Source organism: Drosophila sechellia, chromosome 3R (genome assembly GCF_004382195.2).
Source record: "Drosophila sechellia strain sech25 chromosome 3R, ASM438219v1, whole genome shotgun sequence".
NCBI lineage: Eukaryota > Metazoa > Arthropoda > Insecta > Diptera > Drosophilidae > Drosophila > Drosophila sechellia.
Window position 1 is genome coordinate 14433148 of NC_045952.1, and position 23975 is coordinate 14457122.

At 41.5% G+C, this 23975-nt stretch overlaps 5 protein-coding genes across 5 annotated transcripts; all 5 read left to right on the forward strand.

Moving 5' to 3' along the window:
* Positions 1 to 36: 36 nt before the first annotated feature.
* Positions 37 to 250, forward strand: LOC116801661. Its single transcript, XM_032722557.1, has one exon. The coding sequence runs from the start codon at positions 54 to 56 to the stop codon at positions 174 to 176; it is 123 nt and encodes a 40-aa protein (XP_032578448.1). The 5' UTR covers positions 37 to 53; the 3' UTR covers positions 177 to 250.
* Positions 251 to 680: 430 nt separating this feature from the next.
* LOC6606431 (protein lifeguard 1) lies at positions 681 to 1636 on the forward strand. The gene has a single exon (XM_002031199.2). The coding sequence runs from the start codon at positions 769 to 771 to the stop codon at positions 1561 to 1563; it is 795 nt and encodes a 264-aa protein (XP_002031235.1). The 5' UTR covers positions 681 to 768; the 3' UTR covers positions 1564 to 1636.
* Positions 1637 to 1937: 301 nt separating this feature from the next.
* Positions 1938 to 2291, forward strand: LOC6606433. Its single transcript, XM_002031201.2, has one exon. It carries the CDS (start codon positions 1955 to 1957, stop codon positions 2174 to 2176), a length of 222 nt encoding a protein of 73 aa, XP_002031237.1. The 5' UTR covers positions 1938 to 1954; the 3' UTR covers positions 2177 to 2291.
* Positions 2292 to 2390: 99 nt separating this feature from the next.
* On the forward strand, positions 2391 to 5952 carry LOC6606434. Its single transcript, XM_002031202.2, has 3 exons — positions 2391 to 3155; positions 3237 to 3486; positions 3546 to 5952. Exons 1-3 carry the CDS (start codon positions 2650 to 2652, stop codon positions 5856 to 5858), a joined length of 3069 nt encoding a protein of 1022 aa, XP_002031238.1. The 5' UTR covers positions 2391 to 2649; the 3' UTR covers positions 5859 to 5952.
* Positions 5953 to 22160: 16208 nt separating this feature from the next.
* On the forward strand, positions 22161 to 23682 carry LOC6606435. Its single transcript, XM_002031203.2, has 2 exons — positions 22161 to 22435; positions 23149 to 23682. The coding sequence occupies exons 1-2, from the start codon at positions 22427 to 22429 to the stop codon at positions 23593 to 23595; spliced, it is 456 nt and encodes a 151-aa protein (XP_002031239.1). The 5' UTR covers positions 22161 to 22426; the 3' UTR covers positions 23596 to 23682.
* The last annotated feature ends 293 nt before the right edge of the window (positions 23683 to 23975 follow it).

Here is a 23975-nt window from a genome sequence, read left to right on the forward strand (position 1 = left end):
TAGTATAAAAGCACCATGCCAACTGTTAGACTGCATTCATTAAAGTTACGAAAATGAAGGTGAAGATCTGCGCACTGTTCTTCTTTTTGCTCTCCATCCTGGCTGCCATCCAGGCCAACAGTTCTCCGGAGACCAGTGCAATCACTGACGAGAACCTTAAGAAGGCTGCAGGATAATTTATAATTTGATGAAAGCTAATTGAATACTGGAATAAATCGATGTTGAATAAATATTCTATTTAGCAGCACAACTTATTGTATTTATTTGTCTGCCATTGCAGAGGGTATAATGATTTCAGGCAGAGGTTTGCAGTTATTAATTTATATAATGTTATAAATTTACCTAGATTCCTTTTGATCATTAATCGTTGTACACCAGTTTTCTGACCAAATATAATTTCGGATTTAATTTCATTAAAACCGGTCTTTATCATATAGCTTTCATGGAATCCGACGAAACATTATTGTCTTTAGGCACAAAAATATCTCTGTTTTTTAATTATATACATTATCATATATCATATATTATATCCATTTTCTAATTTTATTATCCTAAGACAGTATTGGAAAATATTCTATTTCTAAAGAAATGAAATTAAAGTTATGGTTATGATAGTTACTAAACATGATAGAATGATTTATCGTTTTTAAGAAATAGATTCCATTTAACGTTGACTCTTCTGTCATACTGTACTAAAATTTACGATTAAGGTAATTAAATTAAGCATTAACAGTTACTTGAAAGTTCTGTTCCCCGGGACAATACAGTATGCTGGATATTGTGCAAGAACCAGTACAACAGTATGGAAATCGGAGCCACCAGGCAGAGTGTATTCCCCTGGGAAGATATCCAGCTTACGGATCGGAAATCGAACGGGATGATCCGGACAAGGGCCTGGGATTCTGCAGCGCCAGCATCCGGCGGGGATTCATCCGCAAGGTGTACCTAATCCTGTTGGCGCAACTGATCACTTCCCTGGTGGTTATAGTTTCGCTTACTGCTGATAACCGGGTGCGTCTGATGGTGGCAGACAGCACCTGGATATTTTTGGTGGCCATCCTAATAGTGGTCTTCTCACTGGTGGCTCTGGGCTGCAATGAGGATCTGCGTCGTCAGACCCCAGCCAACTTCATCTTTCTATCTGCCTTCACGATAGCCGAGTCCTTTTTACTGGGCGTGGCAGCCTGCCGATATGCCCCAATGGAGATTTTCATGGCCGTGCTAATCACGGCGTCAGTTTGCCTTGGACTCACCCTGTTTGCCCTGCAGACGCGTTACGACTTTACCGTCATGGGTGGCCTCCTGGTTAGCTGCCTGATAATACTGCTCTTCTTTGGAATCGTGACCATCTTCGTGGGCGGACATATGGTCACCACCATATATGCCTCATTGAGCGCTCTGCTCTTCTCCGTTTATTTGGTTTACGATACACAATTGATGATGGGAGGCAAGCATAGGTACTCCATTAGTCCCGAGGAGTACATATTCGCCGCCCTAAATATTTACATGGATGTGATGAACATATTCCTGGACGTTTTGCAATTAATCGGAGGATCAGATTAGTTGCATGAAATTCCACAAATACACAGATTATTTTACACCACCAATTCGACGACGAGCATTAATAAAACAAATTCTGCAGCAAACCTATTTTACATTTACTTAAAAGCCTAAATATAGGCTTCAAAACTTGGATATTTTTTATACAAAGAACAGTTGCCATAAATAATATGATTAAGCTTGTTTGCACAAACAAATGCAGAAATAACAAGAGTGACCGGTATTCAATGATCGCACCTGTTCATAATCGCTAATTAACGGGCAACCTATATCTTGAAATACATTTCGTATAATTTAGTGTTCCGTGACCCAAAAAATAATGAAAAAAAATATATATACGATATTAGGTATATAAGATCTTCCAGCAGCTCAAAGTGTATCAAATTTTGAAACGATGAAGTTCTTTGCTCTGTGTGCCTTCCTCCTCATTGCCCTGGCTACCGTCCTGGCAACTCCCGGTGAGCTTGGCCATCTTCCTGTAGTACACGGACCTGTGGGACACGCTGGACCTGTAGGACACGGTGGACCTGTAGGACACGGTGGACATGTAGGACACGGTCCAGTTGTAGGACATGGTCCAGTTGTAGGACATGGTGTTCATGGTCATTCTGGCTAAAAACTTATCTGAATCCTTCAAGGAGCCCAATGCAGACCTTGATGGAAAGAAACGAAGTGTTTGTTCAACACCTTCAGTGCAGCATATCCTAATAAAATATTCGATTTATCGAAAACCTATTGTGATTTTAAGATTTGGGGAAACAAAGAAAGCAAATAAGCAAATGGAATCGAATAACTGGAAGTACTAATTATGAATTTCAAACGAAAACGAAACATGCCTTGATCTCTGTCATAAGTGTTTGGTAGTCATTTTGCATTTGAAACTGGTCAGAGTTGGGCTTGTTTTTATATTCAGAACACTGTGTCGACTGTCCACCTCAGTTTTATTGTAAAGTTTAGTGTAGTAAGTCGTAAAATACTATTTCAAAAATCTAAAGTAAAAAAATTCATTATAATTGGAACTTTAATGACTCAGACTTGTTCCTCCATAAAAGAAAGCCCAGACAGACAGTAGAAATTTAACATATCGAAATGGGACCCAAAAAGAAGTCCGTAGCTGTAGCTATTGCAGACCCTAAACCAGAAGATCAAGCACCTGAAAAGAAGGAGAAGCCAAAGAAAGAGCCCCTCCCCGTCTTCGTATTCGATGTTATAGTCAACCATTTGGAGGCCGCAAATACCGAGTTCACCAATCCATCGAAGCTAGAAGTCACAGCAAACTTCTTCAAAACTCCACTTATTCTCACCAATAGTCAGATAAATGTTAGCGATTTCAAGGCTAACGCCGGTCTCTCCCTTCAAAAGGACCCAAAGGAAATTCGTAAGATGGTTAACGATTGTGGGATATCCTTCAGCGTGGTGTACAGCAAGAAGATGATTGGCTCTGGACAGGCATCGTTCCCCCCCAGCGTAGTGGACTCCATCGAAAAGGACATGACCGATATCCTTCACTCGGACGTCATTGACTTGGCTGCCGGCGGCGAGGTGACCGGCAAACTGGAGTTCTCTTGCCGGTTGGTCGTCATGTGCATTGCTGAGTAAGTAATTCAAAATATTCACTTGCATACATGTTTTTTGCTAAGTATTCCACTTAATTTTATATTTGCTTACCCTTTCAGTGAGCCTGAGCTCGAGTGCGCCCGTAACATGGACAGGAGCATCAATGCACAGGATATTATGTTCGTAATGGGCGAATCGCAGGTGTGTCCTAGTGCCTGTGAACCATGTCAAAATGATTTGGAGGCGGAGGAAGGCGACGAGCGGCTCAGACTGGACCTGGATCGATATCGCAGCCAGGGTGGTGGTATAAAGCCATACAATATGATGACGGACAACGCATCTGGGATACCAGCGTGTTGCGAACTTAAGGTAACTAAAAATATATATTTTTTTATTTTCTACATTCAATTCGAATGATTTGTTTACAGAAAATGGCAATCGAGTACGAGCGGATGATCGATTCCATTACCAAACAGACCGGCATGCCGCCTCCCAAGCCTCCGTGTCGTAGTCCCGGCGAGGCGAACAACTTTGGCATGAACCCCTGTTGGTGCCAACCTGAACTTCCTCAATTTCTTGAGCTGCCCGAGAAACCGGACAAGCCATGCTTCGTTTACCTGCCCGCCACCCAAGATCACGAGCCGGACTTCTGCGAGAAGAACCTAATGCCGGTTCCCATTGCCGACTGCGATGGACAGAAGCCGGACATCAAGCCCATCCGCTTTTGTCCGGTCTGCCTGACCAATATGTCGTGGCTGCCTAAGTTTGCAGCGTGCCCGAAGTGTGGAATCAAACCCATGCCCGTGGTGGAGGATAGGCACAAGGAGAAGAAGGTGTCGGCCGACCAGATCCTGCTCGAGTACTTGGGCAAGGGACCATCCACCGTGGATGACTACTGCACGGATCCTTGTGAAAAGGCCAAAAAAGATAGAGCCGACGATGATGAGTGTCCACCATGCCGTTGCAGCTGCAAGTTCGGCAAAATGTGTGCCCACTGTCGCATTCGAAAGATGTGCGCCGATATATTTAAGAGCGATCAGGTGGCTCCCAAGTGTCCAAAAGTGGAGCCGAAGGAATCGGAGGACTACTGTGTGGTAAACAAGAGCTCCGAGGACTGTCGACCCTATTTGGCCAAAGTTTTCTCCGAGTTGCGCGATCTCTACGATATCAAGGACACCAAGAAGTTATCCGAACTGGACGAGAACTGCGATCGAGCGGTGCCCAAAACGGAGAAGCCTGAGAAACAAGAATCCAAAAAGGAGAACCAAGCGCCCAAGAAACCACCTTATATTCCACCTAACAACAAGGGTCATATTTCCGGCAGACACAAGCGATGTGTCCTTCAATCGGGATTTGTGTCGCGACGACATGGTTGGGCCTGGAGCAAAAGCTGGGAGGCCAAAAAGCTGGGCTGGCGTCCGGGTGCCATTCGTAAGCCCATCAAGAAGCTGATGAAGTTCTTCCTGGAGCAACCTGCCAGAGAGAATGCGTTCGCCAAATGCAAGGATACGGAGACTTTGGAGCGGGAAAAGGAGCTTGCCTCACCGGTGTTGAATATCTGCAAGAAGAACGGCGAGATCTTCATCACCCTGCGTCCTCTTGCTCCCTTGGGTATGCGGCAGAAACCCATCACTTTCCGGATTGTGAAGAGCGAAATGGCAGTAGCCCTGCGTGAGATCAAGAGAAAATTGAAGGACAAGGGATTCCGCAAGTGCACCTGTCACCAAACATTGATGATGTGCCGTTGCAGGGATCCCACCGAAAAGGTTCATCTGCAAAGGGCTTTGAACAGGGAGTGCCGACGCCATTGCATTCCACCAGCTGGCGACCATCTGGTGCTCACGGATACCAGCGAAAGCGACATGGAGTTTGACTTTGATGTCACTCCGCCAGCAGGAACGGAGCAACCATGCCAGCCGCCTTTGCCGGATACCGTTAACCATGGCACCCAGACATCCAAGAAAGACCAGATGCCACTACCTCCAAAGTATCCCATCCGAATTCCTCCCTATTACAGAGGCTTCGACTGCGCCGTGGGCGATCGCTACATGGGTACGGCATTCGGATGGCCGGGAGAAATGGTCTTCGAGGATGGCGTCTTTGGGATGATGGGTGGCGGACCACATGGCCCCAATCCAATGCCCTGCGGCAGACCTCGGGTGCCAGGAGCTTGGGGTGTTGGCGCAGGAGGGGATGGTGGAGGAATCGGAGGAGGCGGGGGCGCTCGAGGTGTCTTAGGTGGCGGAAGGTCAGCCAGAGGCGGAGGAGCTGGCGGCGGCCCGGGTGGCCTTGGAGGCCCCGGCGGACCTGGCGGTGGTGCCTGGAAGGGCTTTCCTAGCGCAGCCGTCGGAAAAGCCCAAGGACAAGGCAAAGGAAAAGGAGAAAAATCCGAGCCTATACCAGTACGCTATCCGAAGAGATTCCTCAAGCCAGCCGAGGAGGCAGCCAAGGCCGCCAAGCAGGCGGAGAAGGACGCTGTGGATGCGAAGAAGAAGGGCATTAATATGATCAAGTATCTGCAGAAGAAGGGTACACTGGTCCGTCCCTGGAATCCGCAGGAGGGCAAGGACAAAAGACCTAGACCACCCAAAGGTGGCTTTGTCGGAGACGATGGTCTAAAGGAGAGCGAAAGGAAGCGCAAAATGCTCCTGGCCGTACCACCAATACCAATCACTGAGATGCCCCGGCGAGGAAAAGCACCCAATCCCTGTGATCCCTATCGCATGGATATAATCTACTGAATGGTCTTCATTGTCTGCATTCATTCCAATATCGCTAAAAATTTAAATGTGATATGTCTCGCAAATTTTTTATAGTACGACTAACCAGTTTTTATTTGAACGTTTTTCTTTTGCGCTGGGTAATGGCACTTCAATTTTAAGCCATTCAAATACAAATAATGCATGCTTTTCGAGTGTTTTTCCAGAACGATGCTAAGATCATCTTTGTCTGCATGATTTTTTCCGTAAATAATGTGCCATTTAATATCGAAATGCAGGAGACGACGACACTCGCCTGCTAATGCTGTGAAAATCCGAATGGCATTATCAAATTTTATGTTATGGCATAAGATGCCATAAAGCCGAGCTCTCGTATATTATACATGAAATATGGCAATTTCAATTAGTTTTTAGTGCCGCCGACATACAGACACAGACTGGGGATTACATTTTGTGAGCCCAACAGCTTGTTTGCGTTATTATAACAGCATTTCGGACTGCCATTCCCACTCGAAATGACATCGCAATCGGGTTGCGTTTGTGGAGTCGAGTGGAGCAGAGATTGAAAATGTTGTCTGTGCAGTTAATTAAATGGCAGGCACGCACAGGGGGGTTATGGGCCAATTTTAGGGGAGGGCGATACTACTCCATTGCGATTCCAGATTTGAGCCAAAGCCCACCACACATACACACACGCACACGAAATAGTAAATTAATGGGAAATGCTAATATATGCTAAATACGTAAGCTGATTAGCAGGAAACTCAGCATATCCATACATCGGATGGAACAGACAAGCTTACATATTGAGCCAATAAGTAGCCATGTCAACCTATCTTAAATGCCAAATGGATTTTAGAAATTATTTCATATTTTACTCTCTTATTTCTTTCAGTGCTATTACTGAAACCATTACTATATTTTCCCTCTGGGATACCGAATCTCTTGGCTGAAATATTCACCCGCCGAGCCAAGGGATTCAAATTGAGCCAATTTATTAGGCCTTTCGCAAAGGTTTCAAATTTACACAAGAAGTACACGAAAATTTATAATTATACATACAAATTAGGCCAATTAAGTGGGGAAAGCAAAAATGCGAAAAGTTCATTTTCAGCCTGAAATATTTTAGCACGTAAATTAGGCAAAGAAAAAGATATCTTACCTTGGCAAAAGGGAACAAATAATTGTAAGAGAAAGTGTAAGAAAGGGTTTTAATTGCATTAGCCTCAACTGGGGAATACTTGTGTATTAATGCACAATAAAACCAGGTTTAAACTAAAACAAAAAAACTACGTAACAAAGAAAGCTTCACTATAAGTCAAAAATCTCTTGAGCGAAGGAAGCGCTTTATAATTTTCAGCTAAAATTCTAAAAATTCAAGAAATTTAAGGTAGCCAGTTTAATTGCAACAATGTTTCTTGGTAAACATAAAACCACATAAAAATCCTAATAAATCTCGCCACAAAATTCTGATTTGTCCCGGTTTTTAGCCATGGAAATATTTCATAGGCCACTTAGCAGGTGGCGGGACCGCATTTATTTTTGCCACTGCAGATAGGCAGGAAAATATTCCGAAATTGTGACACTTCGGCAGCGAAATATGTGGGCGATGGGAGGATGGTTAGATGATTATAATATTCGCAATTATGTTTTGAGAGGGGCAGAGAGTCCTGCATAATTCAGTGGACCAGAAGGGTCGATATTTTCGGGGCAAAACCCTTGTTGAATATTTCATATAATGGGATTTTTAATTCGACGCTTTAAAGTCAACATGGAGATGGAGCGCAAAGGTAAACGCATTTTGGCACTCCATAAATCAAAAAATTCAAGTGCCGCTCGGCTGGCGAACAGTTGATACCCTGGCTGCGGGCCAAAATGCGCACAAATATTTATTCAGCCCGTTGCTGGCCAGGTTGTTGTAGTACTGCCACTCCTCGGCGGATTCCAGGACATCCAGGACCACCCACCCTGGTTGTAACGTCATGTCGGTGGCCATTCAGTGTGGCAGTTTACATCCGTTTCCGTCAGCACAAATAAAGCTTTTATCAGACGTGGAAAACTGCGTCCAAGGAATTCCCTCGGACTCGGCCAGCCACGTTAAGAAAATATTGTGCCATAAAAGGGACCAAAGTACTGCCAAGTTGAAGACCGAAGGCCTCTTTTTTTGGAGGCGCTGTCCGAGACACTTTATCATCATTTGTCAATTAGTTGCACTACCTTTGTCAGGGGAAAAGGAAGTCTGCGGATGTCTGGCCGCTGGGCAAGTCCATTAACAGAGCCAAGTTATTTGCTGCATAATTCATAATAATTATGCCGGCAGATTTGTGATGCCCCCAAAAACTTTTCAGCTGTTCAAATTAAGCAGCGTCTTTTTGTGAATACTCGTAACATTTTTGCCGCTTAAGTTTCTCGCATTTTGCGAAACTTCCACTTTGCTCCTGGCGCTTTTTGCAATTTTTCGACCATCTGTGCGAATTTTAGATTCGTTTCCAGCAAAAGGCTGCTGTCAAAGGAAGTTGGTACAGAGGCGAGGACGGTGATGGTGGCCCACCGGCTGCTCCTTCAGTTGACCTGCCATAAGCTGCCATAATGCCAAAATACCAGATGTGCGCCTCCACTGCAAATTGGGTTTTAATGAATATTCGAATGCAGCCATTTAATTGCCACATGGAGAAGTCAAGTCGCGCGACTCGACACGCTTGCATGCAACCAGGCACGCGATTCCACATTTGCCACTCGCTGTTCGTTCCGCTGCCGCGCAACCGTTGCTCTAATTAATGCAGAAATCCGCCCTGCGACAACGCTGCGTATGAGCAACAAACAGCCAAACGGCGACTTGACGGCGTAATCGGAGTACTCCGTGCGTTTCCAGTGTGGGTGTTGCTTGGTGTGGGCTGGGTGTTCATCCGACTGCACCACAGCAAGAAAAATTAATTCAAGTTTTGAAATGAAAATTTTGTTTAATCTAAACACTTTATTTAGTTCTACCAAACGCTTCAGCTCGCTTTTTGCCACAAAACTTTCGCTCTACATATTAATTAAAGCTTAAATATTTAATTAATAATAACAACTATGTTTTTAAAATATTATTTTATATAGCTGTAATTGCTACAACTTTTACATGATTAATTATGTAATTTCTGAGTAACACTCGCACTCGCACTAGCAATGATTTTCTGCAGTGTGGCCTAAATTGGGTGAACTTGCTGCCAGACTGCCAAAACAAAAAAAAACAAAAAGAAAAAAACTGAAACAAACATTTTGTTACCAGCAGCTTTACGATTCCATTAAAGGCTAAAAGGAAATGTCAGCCAGAAAAGGGCATCAACTTCTAAAGTTCTGGGATATTTTGGTCAGCACTCCCGCATTTGGGATTTTTGTGTGGCTTAGTTTGCCACAAAACTTCGTGCAACAAACGGCAAATTCATAAGCAAAAAGAGAGGAATTTTATTAAAGCAGGAAAAGTATTCTTTGTTCAATGAAATTCTCCTTCGCTGTCTACATTTCGGTTTGAATATCAACGGTTACTTTGGTTTAGAGTATACTACAATCCAGTTTGTCAACAGCTTGTGTGTCCCGATAATAATCCTAAAAACAAAACTTTCTTGTTATGAGCTTTCCCCGACGCAATCCAAAAAGTACGAGGATCCAACGACCCCCAAGTGCAATAAAATATTTATTCATGCATGCATGTGAACCTATGCGAGGAAATTTCACTTGTTTTTATGCAGCTCAAAAACACAAATAAAGTAAAAATAAAAATAAATCCCAAAAGCAATTGCTTTGCACTGCTGTATTCGGAATTTTGCGCAAGTTTGACAGAATTCCCTAAGAAGGTGATGGCAAATAACATAGAATTCACTACAAAGTATTCACGCCAACTAAAATAATAATTTATGGTACATATGTACATATATATTCAATATATTTGGAAAGCTAGTAAAGTTAAACACTTAAGCGTTTAGTAATCGATTGGTTTTTTTCTCTGCCTGCCATATAATCCCCTTTGGAAGAATGAAAACCAATTTATTTAAAGTAATAAACTAAATAATCCCTGAAAGCTTTTTTCGCACAAAACAATAAACAACAAATAATTTCGCATCAGTGTGAAGTGGAGTGTGCAATGTGTTGTTGATTGATTTACAATTTGCCCCATCTATTTCCGTTTCCTTTATACGGCCCCAAGGGATCAGCATTTGTCATCAGTTTGTAGCAATAAAGGATTAAGTGAATAGTAAAATGAACCACCAAAAAACACAAAAAGCAAAACCAGCGAGCAACGCAATGCCATTTGGTCGGATTTTTGTGGGCATTTATAGCTGTAATCGTTATGCCACAGAGCAATTAAAAAAATAGGAGATATATTCAACAGAGAACGCCAGAAGGCAGCTGCAAAATGAATTTCAATTAAACGGAAACATGCCCTGGCCAAAAAATAGCCAAAGAAAGCTAAAATTCAATTAAACGATAGTTTGGCTCAAACATAAATTCCCAAATTCCTTTCACTTATGTGAGGCTTAGAGAGTGTGGCTAACTTGGCCCAAACTGCATAAGGACAACCGAACAGATAAGGAGCAGCTGTTCGTCCTGTCACTGACTGATTGTCCTTCGTCTCCGGGAGTCGGGATATTGCTGATGAGCCATTGGCCATGAAACTTATGGACATTTTGCGGTTAAACTTCGCCACTTTCACCTACGTCCCGGCTTTTGGACCCCCCTCCTCTGTGTGCTTGTGTTTATTGGCAAATATTTTTGCTAGCTGGTGTCGGGCGCTCCAGTTCGAGCAGCAGTCTAGCTGAAAATTGTGAACTGCAAGCAGCCGCCGGCGAGCAGAATGTGCAGCATATTAAGCACTTTAACCACACGCACACATACACACATCCAAACAGCCACACACACACTTTGCCAGTTGATTCTGGATGGAGTCATTGAACCGAAGAGGGCATTAAGCTGCCCATTTGCATCACACAAGTCCCGACGACCGAGGAGCCATGAGAATGCAATATGCAAATGGGTGGCAGCCACACAAAAATATCCTGTATCAGCTTGCTTGAAAGGTGTCGGGCTGCTTAAAATGTACAAAGGATTCACTGGCTCCAAAATGGAGTTTGCAAATAGCAAAGTACAGTTCTCGAAAACCAACAGCAAGCTGGTTGAAGCTTAAAACAGAAATATTACAAAAAAATTCTTCAGTAAGAAAGCAGTCTTGTTAAAATGTAATAAATGGAATAGGTTTTATAAAAACATTAAATGCAAATAATATTTTAATAATTCCCACGTTTAGAAGTGCAGTAATCCTTTCCTGCTATATTAACATACTTAGCTGTTTCCAAGATAATTAAGTTTCCAAAGTCAAGCTGCTGTTTGAAAACCCGCCCAGACTTTTAAGAACAACTTTCGAGTAACTTCCAGCACTTAACGAACCCGACAGCAACTCAACCACGAATGTTTTCCAAAATATAAATTAATTGTAGCCCCAAGAAGAACGCCAGCTGACTGCATCTGAAATAAGGCCAACGAATTCTCCGGTGCAGTGAAGTTTCTTGCCCTTGGCGAATTGTAAATTTTAATGACCCCGTTAAAGGGTTGAGTGGGTTAAGGAGGCACAGTGGGCAGGCACAGTGGGTGGAGGTGTAGGTGGCTACCCCGCAGCCAAGCACAAAAATAACTCAACAATGACAAACAAGGAGAAAATAAAAATGGCATAAAAATAAAAAATTCCGTAATAATGCATAAAATAAAGGAAATGGGGCTCTGCTCGAGAAGAATTGAGTTCTCTGGGCACGAAATTTCACACGAAGCGTTGGGTATTGTACCATATAAAAATAGATGTGCTGGTGTTGGTGTGAATCTGTGTGTCAGGACACACTCACACACATAGACATACAGAGACTCAGTGGGAGCACTTCTTGTCCTGTTTTCGTTGAGGGTTTTTTTTTTGTCAGCCGTCCCAACCTCATCATCAAACGGACTGGCTGCAACACACTTTTATCAACTTTAAATCCGCAAAATGAGATTTCTTGTGGATTTGCATAGATTAAACTGCAATGTCCCTCCTCTAAATAAGTAAATTCCGTATATATGGCATAATATTTTGTTGCTGGTCAGTGCTTTTTCGCAGCTCGTTGTTGGTTTTTCATGGGTTGTTTGGCATTTGTTGAGCCAGAATCACTGGCTCGTGGTCCATTTCATTTTGCTTCTTTTTCTGGGCTATTCCCGTACTTTCGTTTATCGTTTAGCTCTTGGTCTTTTATCATCGATTTTGCGGTTCAAATACGCTTTTTGTTCAGTCTGTGTCCACGCAGAAGAAAATCAGTGTGTTATTCGCAAATGTAGGATCCCAAATAGCTTTTTAAATAAATGTTACATATTTTTGAACTAAATAACTAAAGAGTGATTATACTTTAAAGCATGAAAAATCCATGAAAAAACCAGAACAATAGATAATATTTTTTCAAGAGAAACAGCAGACAAAAAACAAAAGTTGTCACGCCTTTTTTTCCTGTAAATTGCCTCCTTTAGTTAGCTTTTCTATATTTTTTTCTGAGTGGTTTTTCGTGCCCCACCAGGAAAAGTTTGTGTCGCTCGAAAACTCATTTAAAGTTTTAAAAGTGTTGATAGATGTCTGCCAGCCACGCCCAGTCTTGAAAGTGGCTACCGCCCTTTTTTGCCCTTTGTTCTGGTTGCTATTTCGGCAGTGGCTGTTTTCATTAGCCAGGCTAGTTCAAGGAAAAATCTGGCGACACGTGAAGCACTTCAGCTTTTGGGCTTAACTTCCCCAGCCACCTGCAAAGAAGTGAAAATATAAAAAAAAGCAACAAACAAACAAAACAAGCAAACTTGTTGATAGTTGCTCGACACAAGCTTAGGGCTTCAAAAAAAGGAGGAAGAGCGGTGCTCAACTTTAAAACGCAACACGTGTCGTGCTCACGGCGAAATCCAAGTCGCATAGACTGGCCCACAGGATCTGTTGGCATGGCCAGGACTAAATGGCATTTTGATTGATGTGTGCCACAAAACTGCTCCGTATTTGGGGCCAATTGACAGAGCCCACATACGTGTGCACAGGTGTACTCTCATATAGCCCCACTTTGGCCGAATGTCAAGTTAATTTCTGCCAAGGATTTGCCTAATTTGGTCCCCCTTAAATATTCAACGAAACCGGCAAGTTGGCTGTATAAAAGGCTTTTTATGTTCATCATTTCGAATCGAGCTGGGTACGATAGCCGAGAAAAAAACCCGGCTTTAATTGCCACAGAGCACTACGAACTACGTCAAAATGGCGGGGCAAGGTAATCAGAAAATGCCAAGTGCAGTCCCCACTCGGTTTTCATTTCGGCCACTCCAGCTCACAAAGGAGCCGAAAGTACTGAGCGCAACTTTTCGCTTTCATCCAATCTGGGATGGGGGCAGGAAAAAAACTCAACCCACGAAAGGCTCTCCAATTTTGCTGAATTCTCATCGCATTCAGGGCGCAGAAGCGAGAGAGGGATGGGTGAGGAGTAAGAGAGAGCGAGAGGGGCAACATTTGGGGGCGATGAGGCACCACCTGTTGTTGTAGTTGTTGCCGCCTAATCCACAGACCAGGCAAGATCAAGCTATAAACTGTTGACCCACCCAAAGGCAAGTGGTTTAAAGTCCGCAGTCAGTGGTTATAGTTGCTTGAAGTTTAGTTCGTATATATATATATTGGCATTTTCTTAAGCACTCATATTGCTATCGTTTTAGCCAATTGTATTAGTATTTGGGAGATAGATTAGGCACATGAAGACCCACAGATAGACGGACTTTCATGGGATTATTCACTTCACTTATTCAACGTCGAGAATTGATAAATCAAATTGTGCAGCATCGATTGAGCCGATTATTTGTGTTTCAGTTCATAAATTACGAACATTGCGACACAACAGGTGCCGAGCACACACACACACCACCCACCAACTCCACCGACTGCGAATTGTCAATTAAGTTATTAGTTGGAGCAATAAAACTGTCAGGGCCGTAACAACATTAACATAAAGCTCACACAAATTAGATGCTGTCGTGGCAAACTTTTGCAATAAATGTATCTGCAGAATTGTGTGCACAACTGACAGAAGTTCCGGTCCCAAAAGTCAGACGATATACATATATATATATATATGTGTGTGTATAGATATATTTATTATATATATGCGGGTCAAACAAATCAAGTGAACTCGGAGCAGCTGCCTTTTGCCAGTGGTATACATTTAATTAACAATTGACAGTCGCTTGACAGTTGGCCGGGCACACAAAACCAGCAGGAGGAACACAATTCTCACCGCAGACACGGCTGCAGGACTCAGATCCTGATAAGGATAACATTAGTGCTGTGCGGTTCCTGCATTCAAGCTGACTCATTCGGAACGACCGAAGACTCGATTGACCGAAAGTAAATGCTTAATTGGAGCTGAGATTCAATCGGTTAAGTGTATGTGTAAAGTAGCCCTATTAAAGCGGCAAACAAATGATACTAAAATAATAGAATAACTGAGAATTATTAGAATTATTATTATTAGATAGTTACACCAAACGATTTAAATTAAAGCAAGGGGCATTCAGATTTAAATTAGCTTGTGATAACACTTAAACTAATATTACCCCTTTATTGACCATTTTCTAAGTAGAATATACAAACATTTTATAATTTATTAGCTTGTTCAAGCTGTAGTCCACTTTCCTGGCTCGAGAACCACTTGAGCAACTAGTTCGACAAAGGGACAACTCTGTAAAGGTCATGGTACGCTCCAAGAGATTTGACCCCCAAACTTTGCGGTCGGCCATCAATAAAAGTTGGCATTCACATCCACATGAGAATCCCTATCCGAATGCGAAGCCGAATCGAATCCAAGGGTCCTTATCTTATCTTAAGTTCGGGCGACCGTGACCATGATCCTTGGCTAGAGAAAAGAGAAAAGTTTACTTTGGCAGCGTTTTATTCGCATGGCTTTGCATTTGTTTTTCGTGTTGCAGCTGTATTTGTGCTTGTGTTGCTGTTGTGTGGACAGTTTTGTTTCCTGTCAATGCTTTTGTCACTTCGCACAGGACACTCGCACACATTCATAGAGGAGCAGAAGGGCACCCGCAGCTTTGTCGTCACGTCTGTGGTTTATGTACATACATACACATACACGGACACATTTCCCGCTCTCCGGCATGAAAAGTGGAAAAGCATCCCAAAAACTAACTGTGATTCATGTAAAACATGTGGCTCCTGCAAATACAGTCGCTCATGTGTAATGCCAAAATGGGGAGTCATGAGGATTTTCCGCCCCACCCACCAACGTGCCCCATTCTCTGAGGCAACTTGCATAAAGGCAACACTCGCCGAAAAGTTAACGCTTATGAGCAACGTACACAGGGTTTTATTTCCACTTTTGATTCACTTTTTATACCTCGTAAAAGGCCAGGGTATATGGTATCGTCAAAATGTTCGAAACAGCCACTATAAAAAAAATGTCCCATACTCGTACATTTCATGTTTGAAATCATAGTCAACAAAAATACATAGTTTGAACTCAGCTCTGACTTTACCTATTTAAATAAATATAATAATATTTAATTTAATACTTATTTAAGGGTATCCAACTTATTGGTAGTATCACCCTGCCATATTTTTTAAAGCTCTCGCCAACTTTTGTACATATGCTAAGCCAAAGAGACGTGAGGGAAAATGGAGAAACTATTATGAGTATTAAATTTAGGAAATGTTGCAAGTGCGTTAATGAGTTTTTTGTTCTCGTTTCGTTTGTCAGACGGTCGGAATGTAATTAGACGCCCATAGAAAAGGCACCCCCATTTCGTTGCCATTAATCACATAACTTACCATCGGACAGACAGGCGGTCAGAAGGACAAAACGACCACAGGACCAACGGACAGTTGGACAAAATGACAGCAAAACAGGCTACGTCCAACTTGACAGAGATTAACATGGAAAGGATTAACAATATACAGCTGTTTCGTCTAACTGGTATGTTTAATTCCAATTAAAGCTGATGAGGGATATTTAGGATTATAATTTTACACGAGTTAAGTAAAGTTCAGTTGGCTATTGTTATGGTCATGTTAGTGATTAAATTACCTAACTTTTGGCAGAAACACTAGCACTATCACTACCAATTAGATGCACGAATCAAATGAAATGCAACTATCTGCCAGCCAGTTAAACCATTTGGATGCAAATATCACTCATCCGTAGTGTGTGTAGGAGTACAACTTTGAAAAGTGAAATAATCCTGGCATAAGATGAAATTCAGTTCCCTGCTCCCTCTGCATTCTCTTTGAAATTTGACAGAATTTCCTTTTACTGCCGGCTGCTGATGTCCGAAATCAATTCAAACGGGGACTCAATCAAACATTTCCCATTCGCATTCCGGTTCGGTGCTCTGCACTCTCTTCCTTGAGCATTTCGCCTGTGTGTCCTGGGCCCTGCCAAAAATGCCAATGCCAATGCCATTTTCCATTCGCCAATCACCAAGCCTTTTTCTTTTTTGACCATTTCTGTCCGCTTTTCTAGTTGGCTGCTGTGTGCAGTTTATTTTGCAATCAAATTGTTTTTATCACATCCGCACAACTAAACTGTAAACATTTGCAAGCAACACTTTTGCCAGTTCCGGCTACCAAAAAAAAAGTGCTCTACCCTCTAAATCTGGAAAAATGAGAAAATATGGGGGAATGCAAATCGTATGTGATGATGGAAATCAGGGACGGATTAGGTTTATTAAAAGGATTATGATTTGGACCCTTATTAAACAACAAACTTCTATCAATATACAAGTACATGCAAAAATATTTATTTAAATTACCAGTGCTTTAACAAATTTAAGCACCTTATGAGTTATAAATTAATAAGATTTATTGAAACTATAATTGTATATTCATTAAAATTTAATAAAGAATTGTTTTGCAGCTTGTATTTTCATTCAAAACTCCCAAATTTCCACCAAATCCCCCTCTGAACATGCAAAGCAGAGAAGCAAGGAAAAATGGAAAAGTATGCTATCGAAAAAAAAGAATAAACAAGCGAAACTGCAGCGGAAAATTAGAAAAAAGTCGAAATTCGAGGCTCCAGCTGTTTGTGGATTTTGTGGGGGAATAGAGCTGAAAAATGTTTCGGAGAAGGAAAAAGAAATTTGCAATCAAAGTTGAGAGATTTTGCTTCGATTTTGTGTTTGGCCTTATTGACCGTTGTTTGGCTGCTGCTGCTGTTGCTGGTTTTTAGCCACATTTAACTTGGGCTTAGGGGAAACTCGTCGGAAAATTGAAAATCAAACTGACGGCGAAAATCAATTAATGTCCAGCTGAAAAGCACACGACAACAAACTGTTCCTCAGTACGGCTAATTGTTGGCTAAAAGTTTTTTGTAAAGGAAAGAAAATCGCATTTATTGTACGATACTTTTCATTACTCCAATGTACGGAAATTCATGAAAATTTCAATCCCCCTCCATTTGGCGGTAAGCTGCTTAAATGCGCCTTTGATCAAATGGGAACCAACGACTGGGAGCCCAAATCTCGAAACCCTGACCCCAACCCATCGGGGTCCCCATTCCAATTCGCGCTGGCTTTGTGGCTCAACTGTAGGCAATTTTTGGACGGCCACGTGATGAGCATCGAAAGCATATTCAAATCCAGTGACAAACTGGCCGAGAATCTCCGTGGAGCGGGATTTTCGAGGCAGTCATGCAGACTGGTCTCTGGCTGTGGTGGAGTTGGTGAAGCATGGACAATTTAACAAACCTATTTATTTATGAAAGCCAAAGTGCATTTCGATTGTCAGACATGGGCAAGATGTGACCGAAATTCAATTGAAATTCTCAAATAAGCCATTTGCTGGAGCAGTCACGTGAATTCCAGGCCTCGACCTGAGTCAACAACAATGGCATTAAGTCAAACAAATTGCCAAACTGTCGAGAAAATTACTAGGCAGTGCGGGGAAAATAAGAGACAACCACTTTTAATGCCAGACATTGCTTTATTTCGGAGCAAAAATGCTCTCAGTTTACGACTAATTTTTGTTAAATATTTGGATAGCAACAGTATTCATTTGAGCACTAGTATCTCTGTGTTATTTGAGCATTAAGGTGAAAATGTAGTTTTCAGAATGTAATGGCATTAGATATGTGTACCTAGATAGAATAATAAAAAAATATTTTAGTTTGGTGCTTAATGAAGCTTTAGAAAAGATGAAGAACAAGAAACTCGAATCATTTTTTTATGTAAACTGGATTCTGCTTTATACTTCGAGAATTACAAACTATTATTTCTTTCATTTAAAATGCATGTGGTTTCTCAACCGAATTTCCCGTAAATTTACGAAGACTTAAGGGTTCAGCAATTTTTCAATTAGTTCCAGCCCGCCCAAATCCAGTTGTGATTTTTAGCTTTGATTCGCAAACTGTGTCAGCCACGCCCCCAAGGAGGATGCCACGCCCAGGCGGCAAAAATATGAATGCAACATGGGTGAAAAGGAAAAGTATATAGCAGGTAACAGGTAACAGGCAGGTAGGTTAATAACCGGCATGCCACGAAAAATTAATGGCAAACCATTTAGCCAAGTTTTTTTTTGTTTGTATGCCGCCACGCGACCGCCAAAGGGGAAGTTCCGGCCCAAAGAAGCTTGGGGTGCAAATTATGCAACAGACAGGAGACAGCAGTGGAAAAGGGGGCATGGAGCACGGGGCAGGGACAGGGGAAACTCTGTAAATGCGAGTGAAAAACTTTAACTTAATTTGCGGCCGGGAAAAAGGTGGAAAAGTATCCACAGGCAATGGGGGGAGGGGGCAGTGGCAAAATACCGGAGACTGGCAATTTAATTAACGGAGCCAGTTAAACATTCAAACACTGACACTAAGCCCGCCTCTCACTGTCTCCTCACCCACCCACGTTCAAGGTCCTTGGCCCCGGCACACACCGAATGCGACCCACGAGGACCTCTGGCAACCCTTGTTCGAATAAAAGTGCTCCGCTCAAGTGGCGCACGCAAAATAACTTAAAAGCCGCAAAGTGGCTGGCAAAAACTATTTAAGTTTATGCGATAACAACAATAAAGGGACAGACCCCATTCCACCCAGCAGTTCTGCACGATTCAGTGCTGTCTGTTTGGATAGGAAACCTTAGCTACTTGTTTATAAAAAATATTAAATGAAGATATAAACGCATAATAGGATTCCTATATTGAAATTTACATTCTTAGTTTTAAGCACTGTTTTATATTGTTTATTGAATTATTTTAAGAATAGGAGCTGTAAAAAATATTAGCTCTTTCTAGTCAGCACTAGATTCCCCCGCTGGTTACTCCTTAATGTCCTAGGTGAATGTGCGGCATACTTTCAGGCGCGGGCCATATTTGTATGTGTGCGTAGGTGCGTGCGTGTGAGCCGCTCGCAGTGTGGCTGTAGTTATGTAATTATGGTAATTAAAAACGCGCTGCAAACGCCGTTTGTCTTGTCATCGTATTTCATAGTAAAGCACCTTTTGGCTTTTGGTATCTGCACAAAGCCAAAGACAGAACTGGCTCATTTACATGAATAATAATGCCAACACACTCGCAGGCATCCTTGATTCCCCCACCGAATTATGATTATTTCGTTATAAACTGTATTTCGCCCTTCCAAAACCGAAAACCCCCCTCCAACTCTTATCAATTAACAATGCTAATGAGGCCCGAATGGGGCTTGAAATTGTGCGAAAAAGCGAACAATCCAATGGCAAAAGGTGTTGAATGTGAAATATCCGCTTAAATCTGGCCACTGGGATTACCAGGCAGCGCTTTAACGCAAATCAAAATAATTCACAAGAAAAAAACAGACGCTATATGAAAAAAGCCATATGGATTATTTATTTTCAGCGGAATATTTAACGTAACACGGGGTTTAATGGCTGGCAGTGAATAATGTTGAGGCGATTAATATTCAAGATGCAGTTTATTGAGATTTAATGAGGACAAGCCGCAAAACAAAATTGTACTCTCGTTAGAGTAAAAAAAAATCATAGTTAGATCAAAAAGCCTTAAATTTTTTTAAATAGTGCGTTGAAATGCGGCAATAAATTGGATTTATGTATTTAAAACCATACAGCTTGCTCCACATTTTTGTAACTTCTTTTGTTACATTTTATTTTCATCGGCAATGTGATATAATCGCCACCACTAACAACAATATATTGCATAATAGATTGGCGAAAAAAAATCAAATGAGGGGAGATGGGAAATATAGCAAAAATATTGAATAATTCCATAACCTTTGCTGCTTCCCTATTCGCAGCTTTGAATTATATAATACGTTGCAAAAATATGCAATTAAATAAAAATAATAAAAAGACCAAATGTACGAGTAACAATAAACAATCATAGAACAAAATCGTATTAAAATATTAGCAAAAACAGGCCAGATTCAGCCGTATTGTGTGGATTTTATTCAATCAACTTTTTGCCAACTTTTAAATAAAACGAAGAACATTTTCAATGGTCTATTCATTCGCTTTATTCCCATTTGTATGCAGTGTGGCGAATTAAATTGCTTTCATTGTTTGTAGTTACAGATTAACCTTTGTAAATACTAACTAGGGAGCAGCCATATGATACCTGTTACTCCCACAACGCCCATGGCTTTTGGCCAGACCCATAAACCACAATTTGTGGCTAACGCCGCAAAAAACATCTATGCCGACACCTTCGAAATCGAAAAGCTTTCCCTTTTTTTATTCACCAGCTTGCGCAAACAGTAGCGCGATGATAAAAAAAAAAAAAACAAAAAACACCCAATAGATTGAGCTGCCCAACATAAGTACGTACATAAGTATATATTTCACCTTTCACACGACTCCAGCTGAGCATGCGAATGGGCTCATTAAAGGCAGACGGCAGACGCTTCTTGGCCAACGAGAATCGGGCCGAAAGCGAAAACAAGTCCGAAACGAAAGCCCCCCAAAATCGAATATGCAAAGTGCGGAAAAGGGGGCTAGAGATGCGATGCAATTAATCAGTCACGTTTCTCGATTAGAGTTCCAGCGAAATCGGACGACAACTGTTTTGATTTACCAAACAATACATATGCTATAAAGCATGTAATTATTTGCGCTTCACTTGGCGCTTATTTGTTTTCTTTCCGTTACCATTTTTTTTTGGCCATAATTTCACATTTAAAGCGATTAAATTTCGCTTTTGGCCTTGTGCTGCGCTAGCCCTCGACTCAATTACGTCTGCTTATTTATTTAACTCTATTTCTGCATCGGACTGTAATTGATTTTCAAGCGCGGGTCCACGGTGCGTATGATTGATATGCCAGCAATCAATGCTGAAGAACCCTCGACAAACATGTATTTAACTAGAAATTTCTATTATTATTGTTAGCCTCAACTGCAAATAGACAGAAGATAAACACTCGGCAAATCATCCCGCAAGTGTGCAAAACTCTTTACTAAACTCAAGCCAGCGCAAATATTTATTCGCTAATTAAGCATTTCTACGTGTCTAAATTTATTTCTGCCGTTTGGGTGATTTTTTCCATTTACCTTCCCATTCCAGCGACTGGCATAATAATAAATTTGACATCACAACTGGCGGCAAGCATAAAATTACCACCAGATAAACACAAATGTAAGCAGCTGGAAATTAGTCTTGAGCTCATCATCAAGCACAGGTGATTGATCCGCGATCGCATGCTGATAACATTGACCCTCTTGACACTCCGATCTAGTGATCAATTAATAGCACAAATAATGAATGATCCGCCCACGGACCTTCTTCATCTATTAACCCATTGATGATCTATGGGCGGGAAACTAAATGAGTATGTGATCATCTAAAGAGACTATGTGCCATGAAGGATTGGAACTGATAATAGTTTCTACAAACAATAAATATTATTTTAAATATATAAATATGAAGCTAATGATATAATTTTAGTTCTAATTAAAATGTATTAAATATTATAAGAATATTTAAAACTATTTTCTTTTTTGCAGAATCCAACTAGGACTAGGACTAAAAAGGCCTTACTACGTTATGAAAAATACTACTAATATTATGTTAAAATGTTTTTCTATATTCTTTCCTTTTAGCTCCCATTAAAATGACATAATAAATGTGATTTTAATCTTTTAATGCTTCTTGATTTAGTAGATGTTCTTGCTGCAGTTAATGAGTGTTAAGCCAGACATCTGTTTTTATTTGCCCACCGTTTGCAATTTGTTGACAGCTGGAAGCTGCGCGGCTTCTGCTGCTTTTTCTTCATCCAGCTCGGGCCTTCTTTTTTTTTATTTTGTATATTTTTTATATTTTTTTACTGCGCTTCAGCTTCTGCCGGCGGCTCCGTCGGGCGGTAAATGAAGTTAACTTGGCCTTGTCGCACGCCAGTCTGCTTCTGACATTCGCGCGCCGCGCTCGATCGCCGCTTTTAACGTCTGTGATACTCCGTTGCTGTTGGCCAAAAAGGGCCAAAGTGCCGACAAGCGAAGCAAAGCGGCTTAGGTTCAAAAATAAATATATATTTACTTAAATATATATACCTATATATATTTCTTCGATTTTCGTGGAGCGAACTTGAACTGGGATTTTAGCAAACGCAATGAAAACGGTAATTCAAACACAAGAACCGACTCAAAAGTATAAAGTCACTTTGGCAGCTTTTGAACAAATATTAAATGGTGTTTTGACTGAACCCAATTCTGGTTGGTCACAATGCTCAATTAATTTTCCGATTTTTGTAGACCGATTAAGTATGCAAATAGCCATGATAAAACAAATCTGTCAATGCAATAAATCATTTACAGTCGTAGCGAAAAGTGGTTGTGTTAAATTAAATGGTGAACAAGATTTTCAGATTATCAGATAAATTTTGTGATTTTCCCAATTATCATATCTTGGATTGGTCTTCTAATTAATCAAATCAAAATCAATGTGATAAATCAGAAGCATAAAATGCAGGGAATCTTAAACTGTTTGTTAGCATATATGTACATATATTTAAAATATTAGCAAGATATATGGCTACTTAATTAATAAATTGCTTCTCCTTGCAGCTGGTCGAGCTATGATTTATTTGATATATTAATTGAGCTTTCCTTAAAATGTTCAAAAATAAAGCCATAAATTCTTCGCAGGAAAAGCACCGCAAAGACCCATAAATTTAAACTAATTGCCAAGAACGTGTTTATTATTTAATAAAGGCCAATATATATAAAACTCATTTAAGCCTCGTTGCCATACATTTAAAAAGAACCGATTCAATTTAAAAATATTTTATAATTAATAACTCATTTAAAAATAATCAAATTTACTCCTATTCAGATAAACCACACAATCGGCTTCCTACTGCTGGCAGCTTGCCTTCCCTGCATGTCCTGGGCAGCTCCTGCCCTGCACTTCCGTGACCCAGAGCCCGATGAACTGGAGGCCTATCCCACGTCGCCCAGCCAGGTGTTGCCCATACAACCCGTGTTGATTTACCCCAAGCCACGTGAGAATCTCTACCAGGCGCGAACTTTAGCAGGACGAAATGACGACCAGGACATCATCTTCGTGAAGCTGCTGCAGGATAAATCGCATGGCTATCGGCCCAAGCAGCAACGTCTCGTCATGGAGGAGACGAAGTCCTCGCAGCGCAAGAATCTCGGCCTAAAGGACATATTCTATGTGAAGGCGCTCACCAATGGACGATTTAGCCATGAGCGACTGAAGGTTTACCGGGTGCCCGAGTTCTACGCCATCAGTGTTTTTAGCAACGGTGATAAATGAGCAGAGACACCGGTTGTTGGCGATAAAAAAGGAGTAAAATAAGTTATTTTTAAGATGCTATAAATAAATACCTCAGGAGTGCCCAAAGTGGAGTGTTTCATTCCGCTTTTTTTGTTGCTCTGAACTGAACTCTCTTATCGCGGCGCCAGTTCGCGTTCGCGGATTTACACGCAATTTCAATTACTCATAAGCCGGGCTCAGGCGGGCTGACTGATGGGTGTCAGCAATGTCTTGGCCATCAGCCCCAACATTGGTATCAGCATTGGCAGCGACACGAGTTCGTTTGGGCCGATGCTGCTCGTTCCGTCGGAGCCACGTCAAGTGGCAATTAATAACTGTCAGTCGATTGGCGGCTGTGGCTACAGCTCCACCACCTTCTC